At 41.2% G+C, this 17,050-nt stretch overlaps 1 protein-coding gene across 1 annotated transcript in view; it reads right to left on the minus strand.

Annotated features, from left to right (window-relative positions):
- Nucleotides 1–9,782: 9,782 nt before the first annotated feature.
- The window catches only part of SLC25A17 (solute carrier family 25 member 17), a 42,571-nt gene continuing 35,303 nt past the window's right edge, over nt 9,783–17,050 (minus strand). Inside the window, exons 6-9 of the mRNA NM_001045948.2 lie at nt 16,883–17,028; nt 16,699–16,794; nt 14,457–14,539; nt 9,783–10,589 (exon numbers count right to left, since the gene is read on the minus strand). Of these exons, the coding sequence (NP_001039413.1) occupies nt 10,442–10,589; nt 14,457–14,539; nt 16,699–16,794; nt 16,883–17,028 (473 nt within the window). The 3' untranslated portion in view covers nt 9,783–10,441. The remainder of the gene's footprint in view (nt 10,590–14,456; nt 14,540–16,698; nt 16,795–16,882; nt 17,029–17,050) is intronic.

Raw genomic sequence — 17,050 nt, forward strand, 5'->3', positions numbered from 1 at the left:
CCTATATATGGAATTTAGAAAGATGGCAATGATGGCCCTATACGCGAGACAGCAAAAGAGACACAGATGTATAGAACAGACTTTTGGACTCTGTGGGAGAAGGCGAGGGTGGGATGATTTGAGAGAATAGCACTGAAACATGTATATCACCATATGTGAAACAGATGACCAATCCAAGTTCGATGTGTGAAACAGGGCACTTAAAGCCAGTGTACTGGGACAACCCAGAGGGTTGGGATGGGAAGGGAGGTGGGAGGGGAGTTTGGGATGGGGGGTCACATGTACACCCGTGGCTGATTCATGTCAGTGTATGGCAAAAAAACCCACTGCAATACTGTAAAGTAATTAGCCTCCAATTTAAATTAATTAATTAATTAAAAAAAAAGAATCTCCCTGCCAGTGTAGAGAAAATGGGTTCAATCCCTGATCCAGGAAGATCCCACATGCCTCAGGGCAACAAATCCCATGTGCCACAATTACTGAAGCCCATGAGCCTTAGAGCCCGTGCTCTGCAACGAGAAGCCATTCCAAGGAGAAGCCCAGGCGCCAGAACTAGAGAGTAGTCCCTACTCGTGTGCGCGTAGCCCACGGGAGGCAACGAAGACCCATCAGTCCAAAAAAATCCATTAGAGTATGTCAGATGGATATGTTTCTATGTTATGTTGTTTCCAGCACTTATCTGTGTCTAAAATCCCCTACTGGCCTGTACACTCATGCCTCCCTCCATCCCAACACAAGTCCCACAAGGACAGGGGCCTTGTCTATTCTCCTCACAGTGTATCCCCGTTACTAAGCAGAGAGCTGGCAGGTGGCATGCGCTCAAACATTCTTTGTTGACTTCTTGATTAACAGCATACCTTTGGCACAAGACAACAAGACTTATTAAGCACCTTTATTATTAAGTCTTCGCTTAGGTACTCGAGACACAAAGATGAAAACTGTGCTCCAGGACTCGGAGCAACAGATGAACAATAACACGTGGTAAGGTTGACGCCAGCATTCTTGTTTTAATTCCACAGTATTTTCTCTGCTTACACACTCCCGAGCTTATGCATTTATTCTGCAGCTCCCTTCTCTCTGGACACATCTCGCACTTCATTCAGTTCAGACTAAGGAGTACATATACCGTTGCATTTAGTGTGGGGAAACTACCAAGAAACTGAACTTTGGGGCAGCCATGTGTTACTTCTGTCAAAATACGCATTATCCCAGGGATTGCAACTTTAGGCACTCTAAATTCTACACTATACCCCACCTCCCCCTCAATACATATACTCAGTGGACAAATCACACTTGGGACACAGTGATGGTGGTGAGGATTTTGAGCCCTTAATCTATCCATGGAGGTAGGTAAGTAAACAGAGAAATAGAACTTAATGCAGAAGTTACTTAATAGAGCTGTAGCCTGGGTTCTATGGTCCACAAATAACCAAAGGAAAAAAAAAGAGCACAGAGACCTTTGTGTTAGAGACAAAGCTTGACACTCAAATGATGAGCCTGTTCTTTTTTAACACAGGTATTACTGCATAAATCATACCTTAGGGAAAGATGCTAGGATTCATAAGACTTGAAAGCCTTAGTGAAAGTGTTAGCCATTCAGTTGTGTCTGACTCTGTGACCCCATGGACTGTAGCCCACCAGACTCCTCTGTCCATGGGATTCTCCAGGCAAGAATACTGGAGTGGGTTACCATTTCCTTCTCCAAGATGCCAGATTGTTCTATACACTGCAAAGCAATATATAAAGATTAATTATTATTCATATCTGTATGCCCCAGTCTTTATCAAATATACTGAAAAGTATTTGTGAAATAAATATCTCAAATGTTCCTAGGGGACAGAGCTCTAGTTGGCTATATCTTAGAAGCCTCAATATTTTGAAAATGTATTTCAAATTATATGGTAAGATGTACCTGTTTATAGGAAAAAAAAACAATAGTAAAGATTTAAACTAATTTTTAAATTCATGGATTATCAGAATGCCTTTGATCTCTTTTCCCTCCGGCTCTGCCTTTTAATCATTTCCCTGCCTATCAGCAATTCTATCAGATGGTGAACAGAAACAAGCAAATTACTCAGCTGTGGCTCAGTCCATTTTGCAAGTTTTTATTAGTGTTAATAGAGACCAGTAAAGCGGTGGACGCTCCTGGAGAAAAACTGTGTCCATTGGTTCTCTGCCTTCAATTCCTATTGAGACAGAGCAGCCGGCTTTAATATCTGGCCAAGAGAAGATTATAAATTGTGGATGATGAATTAAAAGTTTAGGCATAGGCCTGGGGAAAGGAAAAAGTAAAAGAATATAATTTCAGCAAATACTACGTACTCCATTCTTCACTTTTATAGATTAAAAAGGCTCTTCAAGGCAGCGCTCCACCAAGCGCAAGCCACGGGCCCTATGCTGATCGCTCATCATGCCTAAGAATTCTGCCTTCTTCAGTTTAATTGGGAACAAATTTCTCTCAGCATCTCTGACAGCAGTGCTTTGTTTGTTTATTTTTATTTATTTTTAATTGAAAGATAATTACAATATTGCATTGGTTTCTGGTATACATCAATATGGATCAGCCACAGTGACTGCAGGGATTTATGATGATGATAAAGGAGGCTGACTGCAATGCCCTCTGGTGGCATAAAGGTTTTCCATAGCTGCAGATGGTTAAAACAAAACCAAAACAGCCATCTTCCATCAAACAGCTTACTAATAAAGTAAAAAGTCAATAAAAGATAAATAGTAAAAGTAAGATCATCATCTTAAAGCATTTCTACAGTGGCACATGCCCAGAGTGACCCCATGTTCACGGGTGATCCAGGGAATGATTCAGAGTAAGTCCCTGCCCTCTAGAATTTGCCACCTAACAAAGACTCGGGAGCTGGGATGCAGATTTGGAACCAAAGCTCGAAGGCGAAAAACTGTGGAAAGTATGCCAGCTTTGGCACCTCGGTAGCAGGCTTAAATAAGACAGTTTATGTAAAGCACCTAGTATGGCAACTGGAGCATAGTAGGTGCTCAATAAATTATTACGCATCAGCATGTGCTGTTCAATGATCCCAGTCATCTGCCGGAAGAAATCTAATTTTCAGCAAATTGAAACTCCTGTAACAATTACTTCTGATACACCTAACTCTGAATTTCATAGGATTGTTACAAGAATTAAATGAAAAAGCATATAAAGCTTAGCCCCTGGCATACAACTTTTCTTCCCTGTCACACCCAGAATGGAATTTCTCCTGCTGTTTGTCAAAGTAGAGGTGAAGAAAAGAAGTTTCTTTTTCTTTTTAAGGAAGGGAGAATTTTATTTTTAAAAAATATTTATTTATTTGGCTGTGCTGGGTCTTGGTTGCAGCGTGTGCGATTTTTAGCTGTGGCATGTGAGAGCTTTAGCTGTGGCATGTTTTGTATGTGGGATCTAGTTCCCTGATCAGGGCTCGAACCCGGGACCCCTGTGCTGGGAGCATGGAATCCTAGCCACTGGACCACCAGGGAAGTCCCAGAAAATGCTTGACAATGAACATAAGAAGAATAGACAGGATGAAGTTTTAATTTAATAATATAATTTGCAAGAGGCATACCTTTTTAACCCAGGAACTGGATTCCTGGAAATTTTTTCTTAAAGAAGTAATCAAAAAATATAAAGGGAATCATATATAAAGGATTTTATCATATTATTCATAATAGCAAAAAATTGGAAACAACCCAGAAGCCCGATCATCAATAGGAGTCTAACTAGATAAGGGTACATTCATACAATGCAATTCTACATAACAAACTACGACATATTTATTGACAGCAAGTTATATTTGAGATCAAAAAGTTACAAAGTTAGGCATAGTTTGATCTCATTTTAAAAATCCTACCTAAATATATCTGTGAATTTGTGTATTTAAACAAGTCTGAAAATAGATATAGTGAAATATTAGCAGTGATTTCTGGGCAGTAAGAATATACGAAGATATATATAAACACAGGCATACAGGAATATATCTTTACTCACTTCATTCTTCTTTTCTGTATCTTCTGAAAAATTTTAATGACTGTGTGTTATTTTTTATAACCAAAAAAATCTCCAAAACTAAAAGAAAAACTTTAAACCTCCAAGCAGTACAAGCCAGTGAAAGCTTACTGGATAGACTACCAGGGGGCCGGAACTCCTGTTTTTGACTCCCAATCCTTTGCTATGCGACATGACCCAGATTTGTGTCTCACTTCTCCACCTGTACAGTACAAAAGTAATTAATCCTTTCAATAGAGAGAATAAAGTGAGAATGAATGCATTAGAAAAAAATCTGTAAATGTCATACCTATAAACTAGCTGTAAATTAAAAGAGAAATAGAAAGGACTTCCTCGATTTTTTTAAAAAAGATTTATTTATGGCTGTGCTGGGTCTTCGCTGCTGTGCACGGGTCTTCTCCAGCTGCAGCTAGTGGGAGCTACTTCCTAGCTGTGATGCGTGGGCTTCTCATTGCAGTGGTTTCTCTTGTGGAGCACGGGCTCTAGGCACGTGGCATTCACTAGTTGGGGCTCCCAGGCTCTAGAGAACAGGCTCTATAGTTGTGGTGCACAGGCTTAGTGGCTCCACGGCATGTGGGGTCTTCCCGAACCAGGGTTTGAACCTGTGACCCCTGCATTGACAAGCAGATTCTTTACCGCTGAGCCACCAGGGAAGCCCATACAAAATAGTACAGGTGCACAAAAGTCTTTGGAGGTGGGTGGGTAGGAGAACACAAAATTCCAGAAAGGCTTCCAGGAAGAGCTGATTCCTTATCTCCACCAAGAATAGGAGAAAGACTTGGATTTATGGAGCCACCCTTGGATTCAGAGGCCAGAGGCTTCCCTTGAGCCTTGTAGCACCATATAGAGGTTCACACAGTTCATTACAGAAAGAGTTACACATCTTCAATCATATGTTCCTCTAAGTTTGAAAAGGGAATGCACACACTGGCTCAGAAGGCTTACTTTTAGGGACATCTGAAGAATGTGGTGTGGCAAGGTAGAAAGTTCTGGAGTCAGCCTAAATTTTAAATCCTGACCCTCAGTCATTGAGTGACCACTGATAAATTACCCTTGAAACCTTAACTATCTTATCTGTTAATGGGAATCAATCTCATGTATTTAGAGTTATTACAAAGGTATCAAGATATATGTAAGTTCATTGTGCCTGGCATTTACCAGGCACTCTACACACAGAAATTCCATTACCCATTCTCACGGTTAGTTCCAAACCAAGTTTTCCTTCCCCTTCCCCAGACTGGATCTCATTTGGTGGGTTCCACAGTTCACTGCCTAGTCTATGAGCATTTTTTGAGCATGTTTCCTTGAGTGCTATGCTAGGCACTGGTGCCTTGTCCCCACCTCCCCCTGACCCTCATATCCGTCTCCTAATTTCCTCTCCACTCTTTATAGTTATTTTCTATCTTCTCTTTTCTCATGCAGTCCATGGTAAGTTATTTTCTTACCGTGTTGTGTCTCAAGGAACATAATTTTCAGGGGCTACCAGTATGCCCCATAAAGAAAGCCTAACCCAAAGTCCAATCATTTCTATAGTAAAAATCCTGTGCGGTCACATCAGTTGCATTTCCTGCATATAAAAATATTCTACAAGCAAGCCTTTGTATATCTTTGGTATTCTGGTGACAGTCAACACTGCTAGGTAAGTAATTCATCAGCCCAGAAGCAGGGCTCTCCAGAGACATGTGGCATTTGGTGCCATGAAGTCAGAATTCTTTAGCTTTTCTAGAGAGCGAAGATGAGACAGTAGCTCAGCCAGTGACTCAGTGCTACTGAACCAGTTCATATTTTACTGATGAACTGATAAACATTTGGGTGCCTTCATCTGAATGTTGGATTATTGTTCAGTCACTTAAAGAAAAGTGTTAGTCACTCAGTTGTGTCCAACTCTTTGCAACCTCCTGGACTGTAGCCCACCAGTCTCCTCTGTCCATGGAATTCTCCAGGCAAGAATACTGGAGTGGGTTGCCATTTCCTTCTCCAGGGGATCTTTGCGACCCAGGGATTGAACCTGGATCCCCTGCACTGAAGGCATATTCTTTACCGTCTAGTCAGTCAATCAGTTTATTCACTCAGTCGTGTCTGACACTTTGCAACCCCATGGACTGCAGCATGTTAGGCTTCCCTGTCCTTCACTATCTCCCGGAGTTTGCTCAAACTCATGTCCATTGACTTGGTGATACCATCTAACCATCTCATCCTCTGTCACCCCCTTCTCCTCCTGCCCTCAATCTTTCCCAGTATTAGGGAAAGATGAGTTGGCTCTTTTCAATGAGTTGACTCTTCACATCATATGGCCGAAGTACTGGAGCCAATGAATATTCAGGGTTGATTTCCTTTAGAGTTGACTGGATGATATCCTTGCTGTCCAAGGGACTCTTGTAGTGGTTAAAACATAAAATTACTGGGTTTGGCTTCACTTTTGATGAGGTACACAAAAGCCTTCCAGAAAAGAAATGTCCACTAATAAAACAAATGGGAAGACGAAATACTGTCTCAAAGTAAAATATAGTTGGCTTTCTTGGTTTAAACAGCATTTATCTGGTGCATGTTTTGGTGGTAGATGTTTACGACTTACTGTGGTGATCATTTTGCGATATATACCTATATGCAATCACTCCATTGTACATCTGAAACTAATAAAATGTTATATGTCAATTACATCTGAGTGGAAAACCTTGGCATTTATTAAGCATATTTATAGGTCATATACTCTGCCAGATGCATATATACATATATATGGGATTCCCTGGTGGCTCAGTTGGTAAAGAATCTGCCTGGAGTGAGGGAGACCTGGGTTGGGAAGGAGGGCATGCCCTGAAGGAGGGCATGGCAACCTATTCCAGTATTCTTGCCTGGAGAATGCCCATGGACAGAAGAGTCTGGAGGGCTACAGCCCATGGGGTCACAAAGAGTTGGACATGACTGGGCGACTAAGCGCACACACACATATACACATACATCCTCACCCAGCCAACAGAAGTGATTACCTTGCAAGGCTGGTTCTAAAAATTAAAAAATTACACACACACACACACACACACATATATAAAATAGCCTTGCCTGGTCATCATTTCTATTGGACAGATAAACACATAAAGACTAAGAAAGGAGAGGAAATGACTTGTCTGTGGCTATAATGCTTTTTTTAAAAAATTAAACTTCATTGGAGTATAGCTGATTCACAGTTCCATGCCAGTTTCTGCTATATAGCAAAGTAAATCAGCTACACACATACACATATCCACACTTTTTTAGTTTCTATTCCTATATAGGTAGTTACAGAGTATTGAGTAGTTTCCTGTGCTATACAGTAGGTCCCAATTAGCCATCTATTTTATATATAGTGTATGTACATATCAGCCCCAATCTCCCAATCCATCCCTACCCTTGTTCCCCATGGCAAGTCCATCCTCTACATCTGTGACTCCACACCACAATGCTTTTAAGTGATAGAATGAAAGTCTGAACCTAGATCTGACTCAAAACCCAGAGTGCTTTCCACTGAACTACAATTGCATCTATTCAGTCATATCCTTCATCAATAATAATACTGTAGTAATAGTCGTCACTTTTATCTAGCTCTTCCTATATGGCAAGCCTTGTGCTAGGAAATTTATATATATGATCTCATTCAATCTTCACAATCACCCTATGAGGTAGGTTTATCATCATCTCCATTTCATAGTTGAGAAAACGGAGTTTTATACCCGTTTGGCAATTGCCTTGTTCCCACAGCTGGCAGAGAGCAAGACCAGAGTTGAACTTGGGTCTACCTCCAGAACCCATTCTTGTAATCATTACACTAGACTGCAGGAAACCCAACTCTAGTCCTGGCTCCAACCAGCCAAGTCATTTGATAGCTGTCTCAATTTCCTTATTAATTAAATGGGAATATGGTTACTTGCCCCCTATTTCACAGAGGTATTGGGATTATAAAATGAGAAAGTGTATAAGCTTTAAGAAGGGAAATTGCCATATAAATCTGGGCTTGTTACAAGTTTCACTCAGATCTTCCTTCTCCCACGATCATAAAGGGATTTAGCTGACATTATGAGCTCTCAAATACCCTCTGAGATGGATCGATCGTATTATTGCCTCCACTTATAAAAAAGCCGAAACACAAGATGACATAACTTGTTAGTGGCAGAGCTGAGAATAAAACCCAAGATTCTAACTCCAACTGCTTATGTTCTGATGGTAAATCCTATTTTTGTGTTTCAAACTTAACAGTAAAATAGACAAGAAAGGACATTTAATGTCCACTTTAAAGCACAGATTAAATGCTTACAGATGAAATTTTCTAACATAATCTCTAAGGTTCTTAATCCTCATTTTCTAGAGAAACTGCATAAAGAATCAGAAAGAAAGTCTTCCCTTCCCCTAGTATAGAATTCAGCTCCTTAGTTTTCTCAAGCAACTTATTAACAATCAAAGGTTATAAAACTGGGTGAGTTATTAACTCATAGTGAGCTTAGCTTCCACAGGGAACATAAACCTCAAAGTGAAATTGTTTCCTCATAAAATCAGATAAAAAAGAAGCATCAGATACATTCCCACATCATAAACATCCAATATAACTATATATCCTGACTTGGGAATTATTTTAACATACCAACAATTCATAATACCCTGAGCTCAAAATTCAAGTTCCAAAGTGAACATCAAAATTAAAAATTAAAAGAATAACAAAAGTACACATGGCATCTTTATGGTCATTCTTCTCCCAAGTCCCCACTCAAGCCTTGACACATTCACACACACACACACTTTAAAAAATAAAATATATAAATAAAATAAAAAGCAGTTAGTGGGGCCAATTCTCTAGCTTTTAGAGAAGTGTTCAGTCTAGTTCTCTGATTACGAGTTCCTCTTAGGTTTTGTTTTCTAGAACAACACAATGATCTTTTGATTATTACTAGTCTAATAATCATGTATTTTGAAATTACCACCAGGATGAGAGAAAATAAATTTCCACTCTCAAAATTGAACTTAAATACTAGTATAGAATAGACACAGACACTTCATTATTACTTTAATTGACTGAATAAGACTTATAAATGAAAAACCTGTCATTTTGATATAGGGGCTAAAATAAGGTCTAAAAAAGCTGCTGTTCTACTCATGTCAAGAGGGTTTGCTTCTTGAGTGCCTTGAGACGTCAAAATTCATTGTTGACCACATAATGAAAGTCCTACCAACCTGAACATGTGCTGTGAGGTGAACGTAAATGATGACAGAACTTCTGGTCTTTTCACAGGATGCTCTAATATAATACATTACTCTACCTTTCCTTCGATATCGATGTTTGGTTTCCATAATTGAAACCAACTGCATCTTCGGTGGAGTCAGGAGCTCTAAGTTCTCTTGAACTTTGATGAGTACAGATCACGTGAGTATCTTGTTAAAACACAGAAGATGATTCAGAAAGTCTGGGATGGCATGTCCAACAAGCTCCCAAGGTGATATTGATGCTACTGTTTGGGATCCACACTTTGAGTAGCAGGACTCTAAGCAACATTTTCAAACAGAAATAACCTTAACCAGAAGTTTATTCTCAAAATATACAGCCTCTACCATGAGTTTACAAAAGAAGACAGTATTCCAGAGCCTAAACAAGGTATCTGCTCCCTTTCCCTTTTCTGTGATTTTTACCAGCTGGTTGTAAACCCAATGTAATACTCTAAAGGGCAAATTTGAAGAATCGCTTTTGTGCTTACAATTTACTGGGGCCCATATGGATGAACACAAAACCTCAAATTCTGTAGTGAAAAGGTTGATTCAAAATAAATATTTTTTAATTATGTCAGATACGAAAGAATAAGTGATGCTTACAGTTTATAAGAGAATCATTTGGAATTAATCATTTTCATTTCCCCCACAAAATAAATAGCTCACACACTAAAGAAGATATCTTTCCTGAATCAGGAGAAAAAAAGCTCAAGAATAATAGGCATGCCTGTGGCATAGTCATAACATTTTTAGTGAGGAAAATACCAAGATGGAGACGTGCAAAAGTATATAGGAGGAGAATACCAAGAGAATTACATGGTAGCAAATCGGCTGTAGAACCTGGAGCCGGGGGGTGGTTCAGGGAAAGAGAATAGCTGGTAAATTTCAAAAAGACTTTAACTGGAGAAGATTATACATGAGAGCAATAGTCCATTCCCTTCAGGAAAATCAATAAATCCCCATCAAGTTTCATTTTTAGGTTTTCGATCATGTGTTCTTTTCATATGGCCATTGGTCCAACCTCCTCCACAAAACTCAACCAACCATCAAAAGAGTTAAGTTGGTAATGAGTCAAGCTGGCTACAACCCTGGATGTATCTCAAGCCAATGAGGGTAGACTTCTCAGAGGAAGGGGCAAGTACAGTGGAATCACGCACGCCCCCCGTCTGGAGCACTTCTGAGCGCCGGGGGCTGAGAGGTGCCTCAGTGCTTGCGCGTGCTCTTCAGCCCCATGACCATGAAGGTGGCAGCCATCAGTTTCTCGTAAACGAGGAACATGAGAGCAGCAGTCAGGACTGTCTGCAGCAGCTTGGCTTCAAGGCCTTTGTAGAGTCCCGCAATTCCAAAACGCCTGAAAGGAAGGGATGAGGAAAAAACAAAAGGTTTTCAAAGAAACATACTACTTTGCAAAGGCTTCTTCTTAGGATCAAAAGAAGCAATCAAAGTTTTAGATATTAACAGACTTCTGTTACTTAAGTACTTTATCTTTGAAGGTGCTTGGGAATTGACAAAAGTTGATTATTTCTTCAAAGCCATGATTAATCAGCGGAATGATGATAGGTTCTCACAGACAGGGTACAGATCCTAAAATCCTAAAACCATTTTAATGCCAACATCTAAGATTAACAAAGAACTTTTAGATCTTGACTTTTTAAGGCTCTCTCAACAAAGTTATTTCAACCTAACAGTCCCACTCCAGTACTCTTGCCTGGAAAATCCCATGGACGCAGGAGCCTGGTAGGCTGCAGTCCATGGGGTCGCTAGAGTCGGACACAACTGAGCAACTTCACTTTCACTTTTCACTTTCATGCGCTGGAAAAGGAAATGGCAACCCACTCCAGTGTTCTTGCCTGGAGAACCCCAGAGACGGGGGAGCCTGGTGGGCTTCCGTCTCTGGGCTTACGGGGTCTCACAGAGTCGGACACGACTGAAGTGACTTAGCAGCAGCAGCAGCAACAGTCCCTAAATGGTAGGAGAGCTGCCAATTGGTTTAGATCATCGCAGCCTGAACAGAACTAGAGAAAGTGACAGGAATGAAAATCTCTCCAATACCGAGTCTTTCTGTACATTTGACCCTTTAACTCCGTGGTTCTCAAATTTAGTGTATGTCACAATCACTGGGAAGGCTCGGTGAACCACAGATTGCTGGGTCCTATCCACGGAGATTCCGAAGCATTAAGCCTGGGATGGGACTCAAGAATCTGCATTGCTAATAAGCTCCCAGGTGATGAGGATAACAAGGCCCGCCTGGACACCAGCCCTTTAGAACGACTGCTCCAACAACAGAGAAGAATGCTTCAGCTAGAAACAGAAGCTGAGTAAATGATGTCTCCAGAGCTAATTATTGAGAGTGAATTAATCTCATCTGCTAGTTCATCAGCAACTCCAGGGCTCTATGTAGCACGCATGCAGACTGAGATATTAAAAGTCAAGTGCTCCATTCAGGAGCTATTCTACATTTTACATACTTGCTATGTGTGAAAACCTATTATTTGGAGTGAATCATGTGATAAATAGAAATGAAAAGCTTTGACTCATGAATGTCTCGTTCACTGGCTAACTTATGTTCCCCCAAGAAACCCAAGAAACTCCACCTTGGTATTTCTCAAGGTGAGGTCTGCTAGGAGATAACAGAAAAAAAAAAAAATCTATTAGTCCCTGTCCTCAGTTCCTGGCACAGAGTTTTAGGAGCTCTTGCTTATAATTTCCTAAGTGAAAAGAACACTAGGAACATTTCTTTATTCTAACAATTGGTCTTTGATCCTAGTTCCTGACACAGAGCTCCTAAATCCCTTAAGTCCTGGGTGGCAGCAGTGTCTTCTGTTCTAATGAGGTGATCCGTGCTGGACTCCTGGGTGGGGCTGGTCACCAGACAGACCAAGCAAAGATCAGAAGCTGGGAATTTCCAGCACCACCTACTATTCTCCAGAGAGGAGAGGGGGCTGGAAATGGAGTGGAAAATATATGTTTTTTATACAGTATTTTGGAAATACATATACTTTTTAATAGTGACTATCTCCTGGAAAAGAGACAGAAAACAGTGTAGATATGCATGTATTTATAACTTTATTGAAGTTTAAATGATTTCAGTTTGACGAGTTTTGACTGGTGGGTACATCCGTGAACCATCACCACGTTCAAGGTCATGAACGTACCCACCATCCGTCATCCCCAGGAGGACGCTGTCCTCACGTTCCTTTGCCGTCACTGTAGATCATTTTCTAAGTCTGAGTGATGAGCGTGTGTGTGTGCACAGTCGTGTCCAATTCTTTTGCGACCCTATGGACTGTAGCTCACCAGGCTCCTCTGTCCATGAAGCTCCCAGGCAAGAATACTGGAGTGGGTTGCCATTTCCTTCCCCAAGGGATCTTCCTAACCCAGGGATTGGACCCACATCTCTTCCGTCTCCTGCACTGGCAGGTGGATTCATGAAAGTGGAATCATACAATATGAATTCTTTTCTGTCTGATTTCTTTTACTCAGCGGAACTATTCTGAGATCCACCTACATTTTTGCGTGTATCAATAATTATTTCTTTTTCCTTTCTGAACAGTATCCCACTGTACAGGTATATCAGAACTTGTACCTACTCATTCAATGATGGACATTTGGGATGTTTCCAGTTTTGGGCTCTAACAAATAAAGCTGTTACTAACATTTATGCACAGGTCTTTGTGTAGACATGTTTCATTTGTCTTGGGTAAACACCTTGAAAGGGAATGGCTGGGTCTATAGGAGGTGTATGTTTAACTTTATAAGAAGATGCCACACTGCATTCCAAAATGCTTGTGCCATTCTTAATTCCCACCAGCACAGGAAAGTTCTAGTTGCCTCATTCTTGCCAACACTTGGTATGATCAGCATTTTTGTTTTTTCAGCTTTACACCAATTCTTTATCTTTGATTTTTTATCCCAAGCATATTCTATTTTTATAATAAACTTAGTTTAAAATATCTTACCTCTAGGAACACTAATAAAGTTATAATAGCTTCTGCCTCAAAGGTGCTGACCTATTTGATTTCCCCTTTAAAAGAAATGGGGAGATGACGACAGTACCTGCCTCAAAGGGCTGTTGTGAGGATTAAGTGAGATTACCCAAGTAGAGCATCTGGCTTAGTGTCTGCCACATAATAGCTCAAAAACGCTAACTCCCCTCGCCATCATCATCACTGTTGTCGTAACTGAGATTACAGCTGTTGTTCCTCTGCCTACCCTCCTTCCCTTTCCCATGATGACTGCGGCTCTCTGACACCTGCTTATTTCTAACAAGGGTTTTGGGATACGTGATCAATGGAGCACTACTCAGCAGAGCAGTCTCTAGATTAGATTACAGGAGGGCTCTCCTTTGTTTCAGGTGTGAAAGTCACTCAGTCATGCACGACTCTGTGCGACCCCATGCACTAAACAGTCCATGGAATTCTCCAGGCCAGAACAGTGGAGTGGGTAGCCCTTCCCTTCTCCAGGGGATCTTCCCAACCCAGGGGTCGAACCCAGGTCTCCTGCATTGCAGGTGAATTCTTTACCAGCTGAGCCATAAGGAAAGCCCAAGAATACTAGAGTAGGTAGTCTATCCCTTCTCCAGCAGATCTTTCCGACCCAGGAATTGAACCGGGGTCTCCTGCATTGCAGGCGGATTCTTTACCAACTGGGCTATAGGGAAATGCCACGGTTCAGGTGTACAGCATTATACTTGACCTCTCTATACACCGCACAGTGATCACCACCACAGGTCCCATAATCAGCTGCTACCATACAGCTGACTCCTTTCACCCACTTTGCCCTCAAACCCTCTTCCTCTTTGGAAGCTACCCATCTGTTCTCAGCACTGATGAGTTTGTCTGTCTGCAGATTCCACATTGAGTGAAAGCACAAAGCATCTGTCTTTCTCGGCCTGACTTATTTCACTTAACAAAACACTCAAGGTTCATCCATGTTGTTGCAAATGGCAGGATTTCACTGGAGGATTCCCTTTCTAAAAAAGTCCTGAATATTTCTAACTAACGAAGAACCAAGGACATGAACTTTTCCACAATTTCCCTAAATGCTCTCATGTGTCACTAAGCTCCTAAATGAGAAATGTCTGAGCACAGCAGGCAAGGGAGAAGTTTTCAGGATGCCGCTGCCAAGGCAAAAATACAAGATAAGCAAATCCAACCACTTCTTGGCAGAGACAGCTGTTAAAAGAGAGGACAGAATGTGAAACATCTACAAAGCTCACCTTACTCGCTGGTGAAGGAGATAGAGAATGTTCCGAAGACTCCCCAGTGTTCTGTTTTCTGGGTTGAGTCTGTGACGTCCAAACTAAGGAAGAAGGAACAAGACAAATAATTACCATCTGTTACCGCTTTCTTTTTTAAAAATTTTTACTTATTTATTGTTTCTTTTTTTGCTGTGCTGCGTCTCTGTCACTGGGCGCGGGCTGCTCTCTAGTTCCACTGAGCGGGGCTACCCTCTGGTCACAGTCGCTGGGCTTCTCACTGCGGCGGCTCCTCTTGTTGCCGAGCACAGGCTCAACAGTTGTGGCGCACAGGCTTAACTGCTCCACGGCATGCAGGACCTTCCCAGGGGAATCAAACCCGAGTCTCCTGCGTTTGGCAGGTGGACTCTTTACCACTGTGCTACCAGGGAAGCCCTGTTATCACTTTTTTTTAATCTTAATTTCCACTTATGTTGGAGTAACATCTTACAGCACATGGTAATAAAAATACCCTTTTAATATGTGAAAGTGAAAGTGTTAGTCGCTCAGTCGTGTCCTCCGACTCTTTTGCAACCTGGTGGACTGTAGCCCGCCAGGCTCCTCTGTCCATGGAATTCTCCAGGCAAGAATACTGGAGCGGGTTGCCATTCCCTTCTCCAGGGGAATCTTCCCGACCCAGGGATCGAACCTGGATCTCCTATACTGCAGGCAGATTCTTTACCATCTGAACCACTAAGGAAGCCCCTGGTGGCTTTTTTAGATTTAGATTTCATTAAGCCTATTTTTTCAATGAAACAAATGAAATATTTCAATGAAATAACTGAAAATAAGAATTTTTTTCCAGTGAAGCAAGCATGAGAGTTTTCATTTTTACAGAGAATCATGGAGAAAATTCTACCTCAAAAGAAAAAATCACGCCCAGGATGAAGATTTAGATACTGATGGAATGGCTTCCAGTCTTTTAAGAAGTTATGACAAACATTAATCAGTTAGAATCTCTGTAGTCCAAGCTCTGCATGTTATGTTTCTACTATAAAAATGTCAAAATACATTTATTTGACTGCAACTGAAATTCTTTATATTAAGTACCAATTGAAAAATAGTCCATTGGTAAAAATAGTTTTAACAGAAGGGAATAATCTTTTCAAACTAAAATACTTTCATTAACGCCTCCATTTTACTCATCGGTTTAAGTCCTTTGAATTTTTTCTCCCAAACACAACTTGAATCCCTCCCTTTCCACCATCGCATCTCATACACATGTGACCAAAATAGCCTCCTAACCTGAAACTCCCTTTTCTCTTATCCTGAATAGTCATAGTAGTCTTCTCAAATTATAAATGAGATCACATTATTCTTGTCTAAAGCCTTGCAACGGTTTCCTATTGCAGTGAGAATAAAATCCAGTCATCACTCATAGCCATCCTGCTTCTTTTCTGATCTCCTTTTGAGCCACCTCCAGCCAGTGGCCTCCCTTTCAGTTGCTAGGATTCATCAAGCTCTTAGTACACCATGTTCCCTCTACCTGGAAAGCTCTTTCTTCTGCTCTTTGCATGGCTGGGTCCTTACCTTCCTTTAAGTCTTGATTTACACAGGGCTCCTCAGAGGACCCACCCCAATCGTGCCATCTTAGAAGACCCCCACTGTGGCCCTCTCCACTAAATCACAGAATGTGGCTTACTTCCTTGATAGCTCCTTCCTCAACCTGCAGTTACTTATTTATGCTGATTTACTTGTTCGCTCTCTCCTCGGTTAACTCCCAAGGGCAGGGACTATGGCTTTTATTCACCACGTGCACCCCAGTTGCTCGTAGAATGGGTACTTAAAAAAATATTTCAAAGAATAAATAATTGAATGAATGAGAAACTAGAAATTTGAAAATACTTCAGGAAAGCTACATCATTCATTCCTTCTGAATGAATCTCTGATTCTGTAAAGGGAAATCTACCCTATGCACCAGGCCAATCAACCTGAATGTGAAGGAAGCAAGCTTATTATGTTCCTGAGGTCTTTAAAGAACTTCCTCCATACTTGGATTTTCTAAGACAGCAGGTGACCAAAGAAATTCAAAGTGTAAACTTTGTTCCAAACCAAAGAGAAAACCAACTGACAGCCTGACTAGTTAGCAAAATATCAAACAACGGGAAATTGGCTGAGAAATGCTCTGGAGCACTTCACGGCTTTATTAACACTGCTTCAAACAAAGAAACCACATTATTTTAGAATGTTGTCTGTCTAAATGCAGGAGAAGCCTAGCACTCACCCTCAGAATTGATTGTACTGTCTGCATAGGATAGGTGACCGTGGTGGCGACTGCTTTGGCAATTGCACCAATGAGGAACACATCCAGGGAAGAAAGCTGCAAGGCAAAGAAAGAACGAACTGCATCAGTCCACACAGTGAGAAGGGGTCAGGGGCTGTTTGCAGCTTTCAAGATCAGGGCTTACCTTCGTTCGTTTCTTTAAAAGCTGCCGTTTTAAGCCTTCATAGAACATGAACTGGATGGCAGGATTAAAGACCAGCAGCAGGGAGGGAAAGGTGCCGTTCCATAAAGCCAGGATCCCTTCATCCCGGATGATCTGGTGAAAAGCATCTAAGCGAGAAATCAAGGACCT

Source organism: Bos taurus, chromosome 5 (genome assembly GCF_002263795.3).
Source record: "Bos taurus isolate L1 Dominette 01449 registration number 42190680 breed Hereford chromosome 5, ARS-UCD2.0, whole genome shotgun sequence".
NCBI classification, from domain to species: domain Eukaryota; kingdom Metazoa; phylum Chordata; class Mammalia; order Artiodactyla; family Bovidae; genus Bos; species Bos taurus.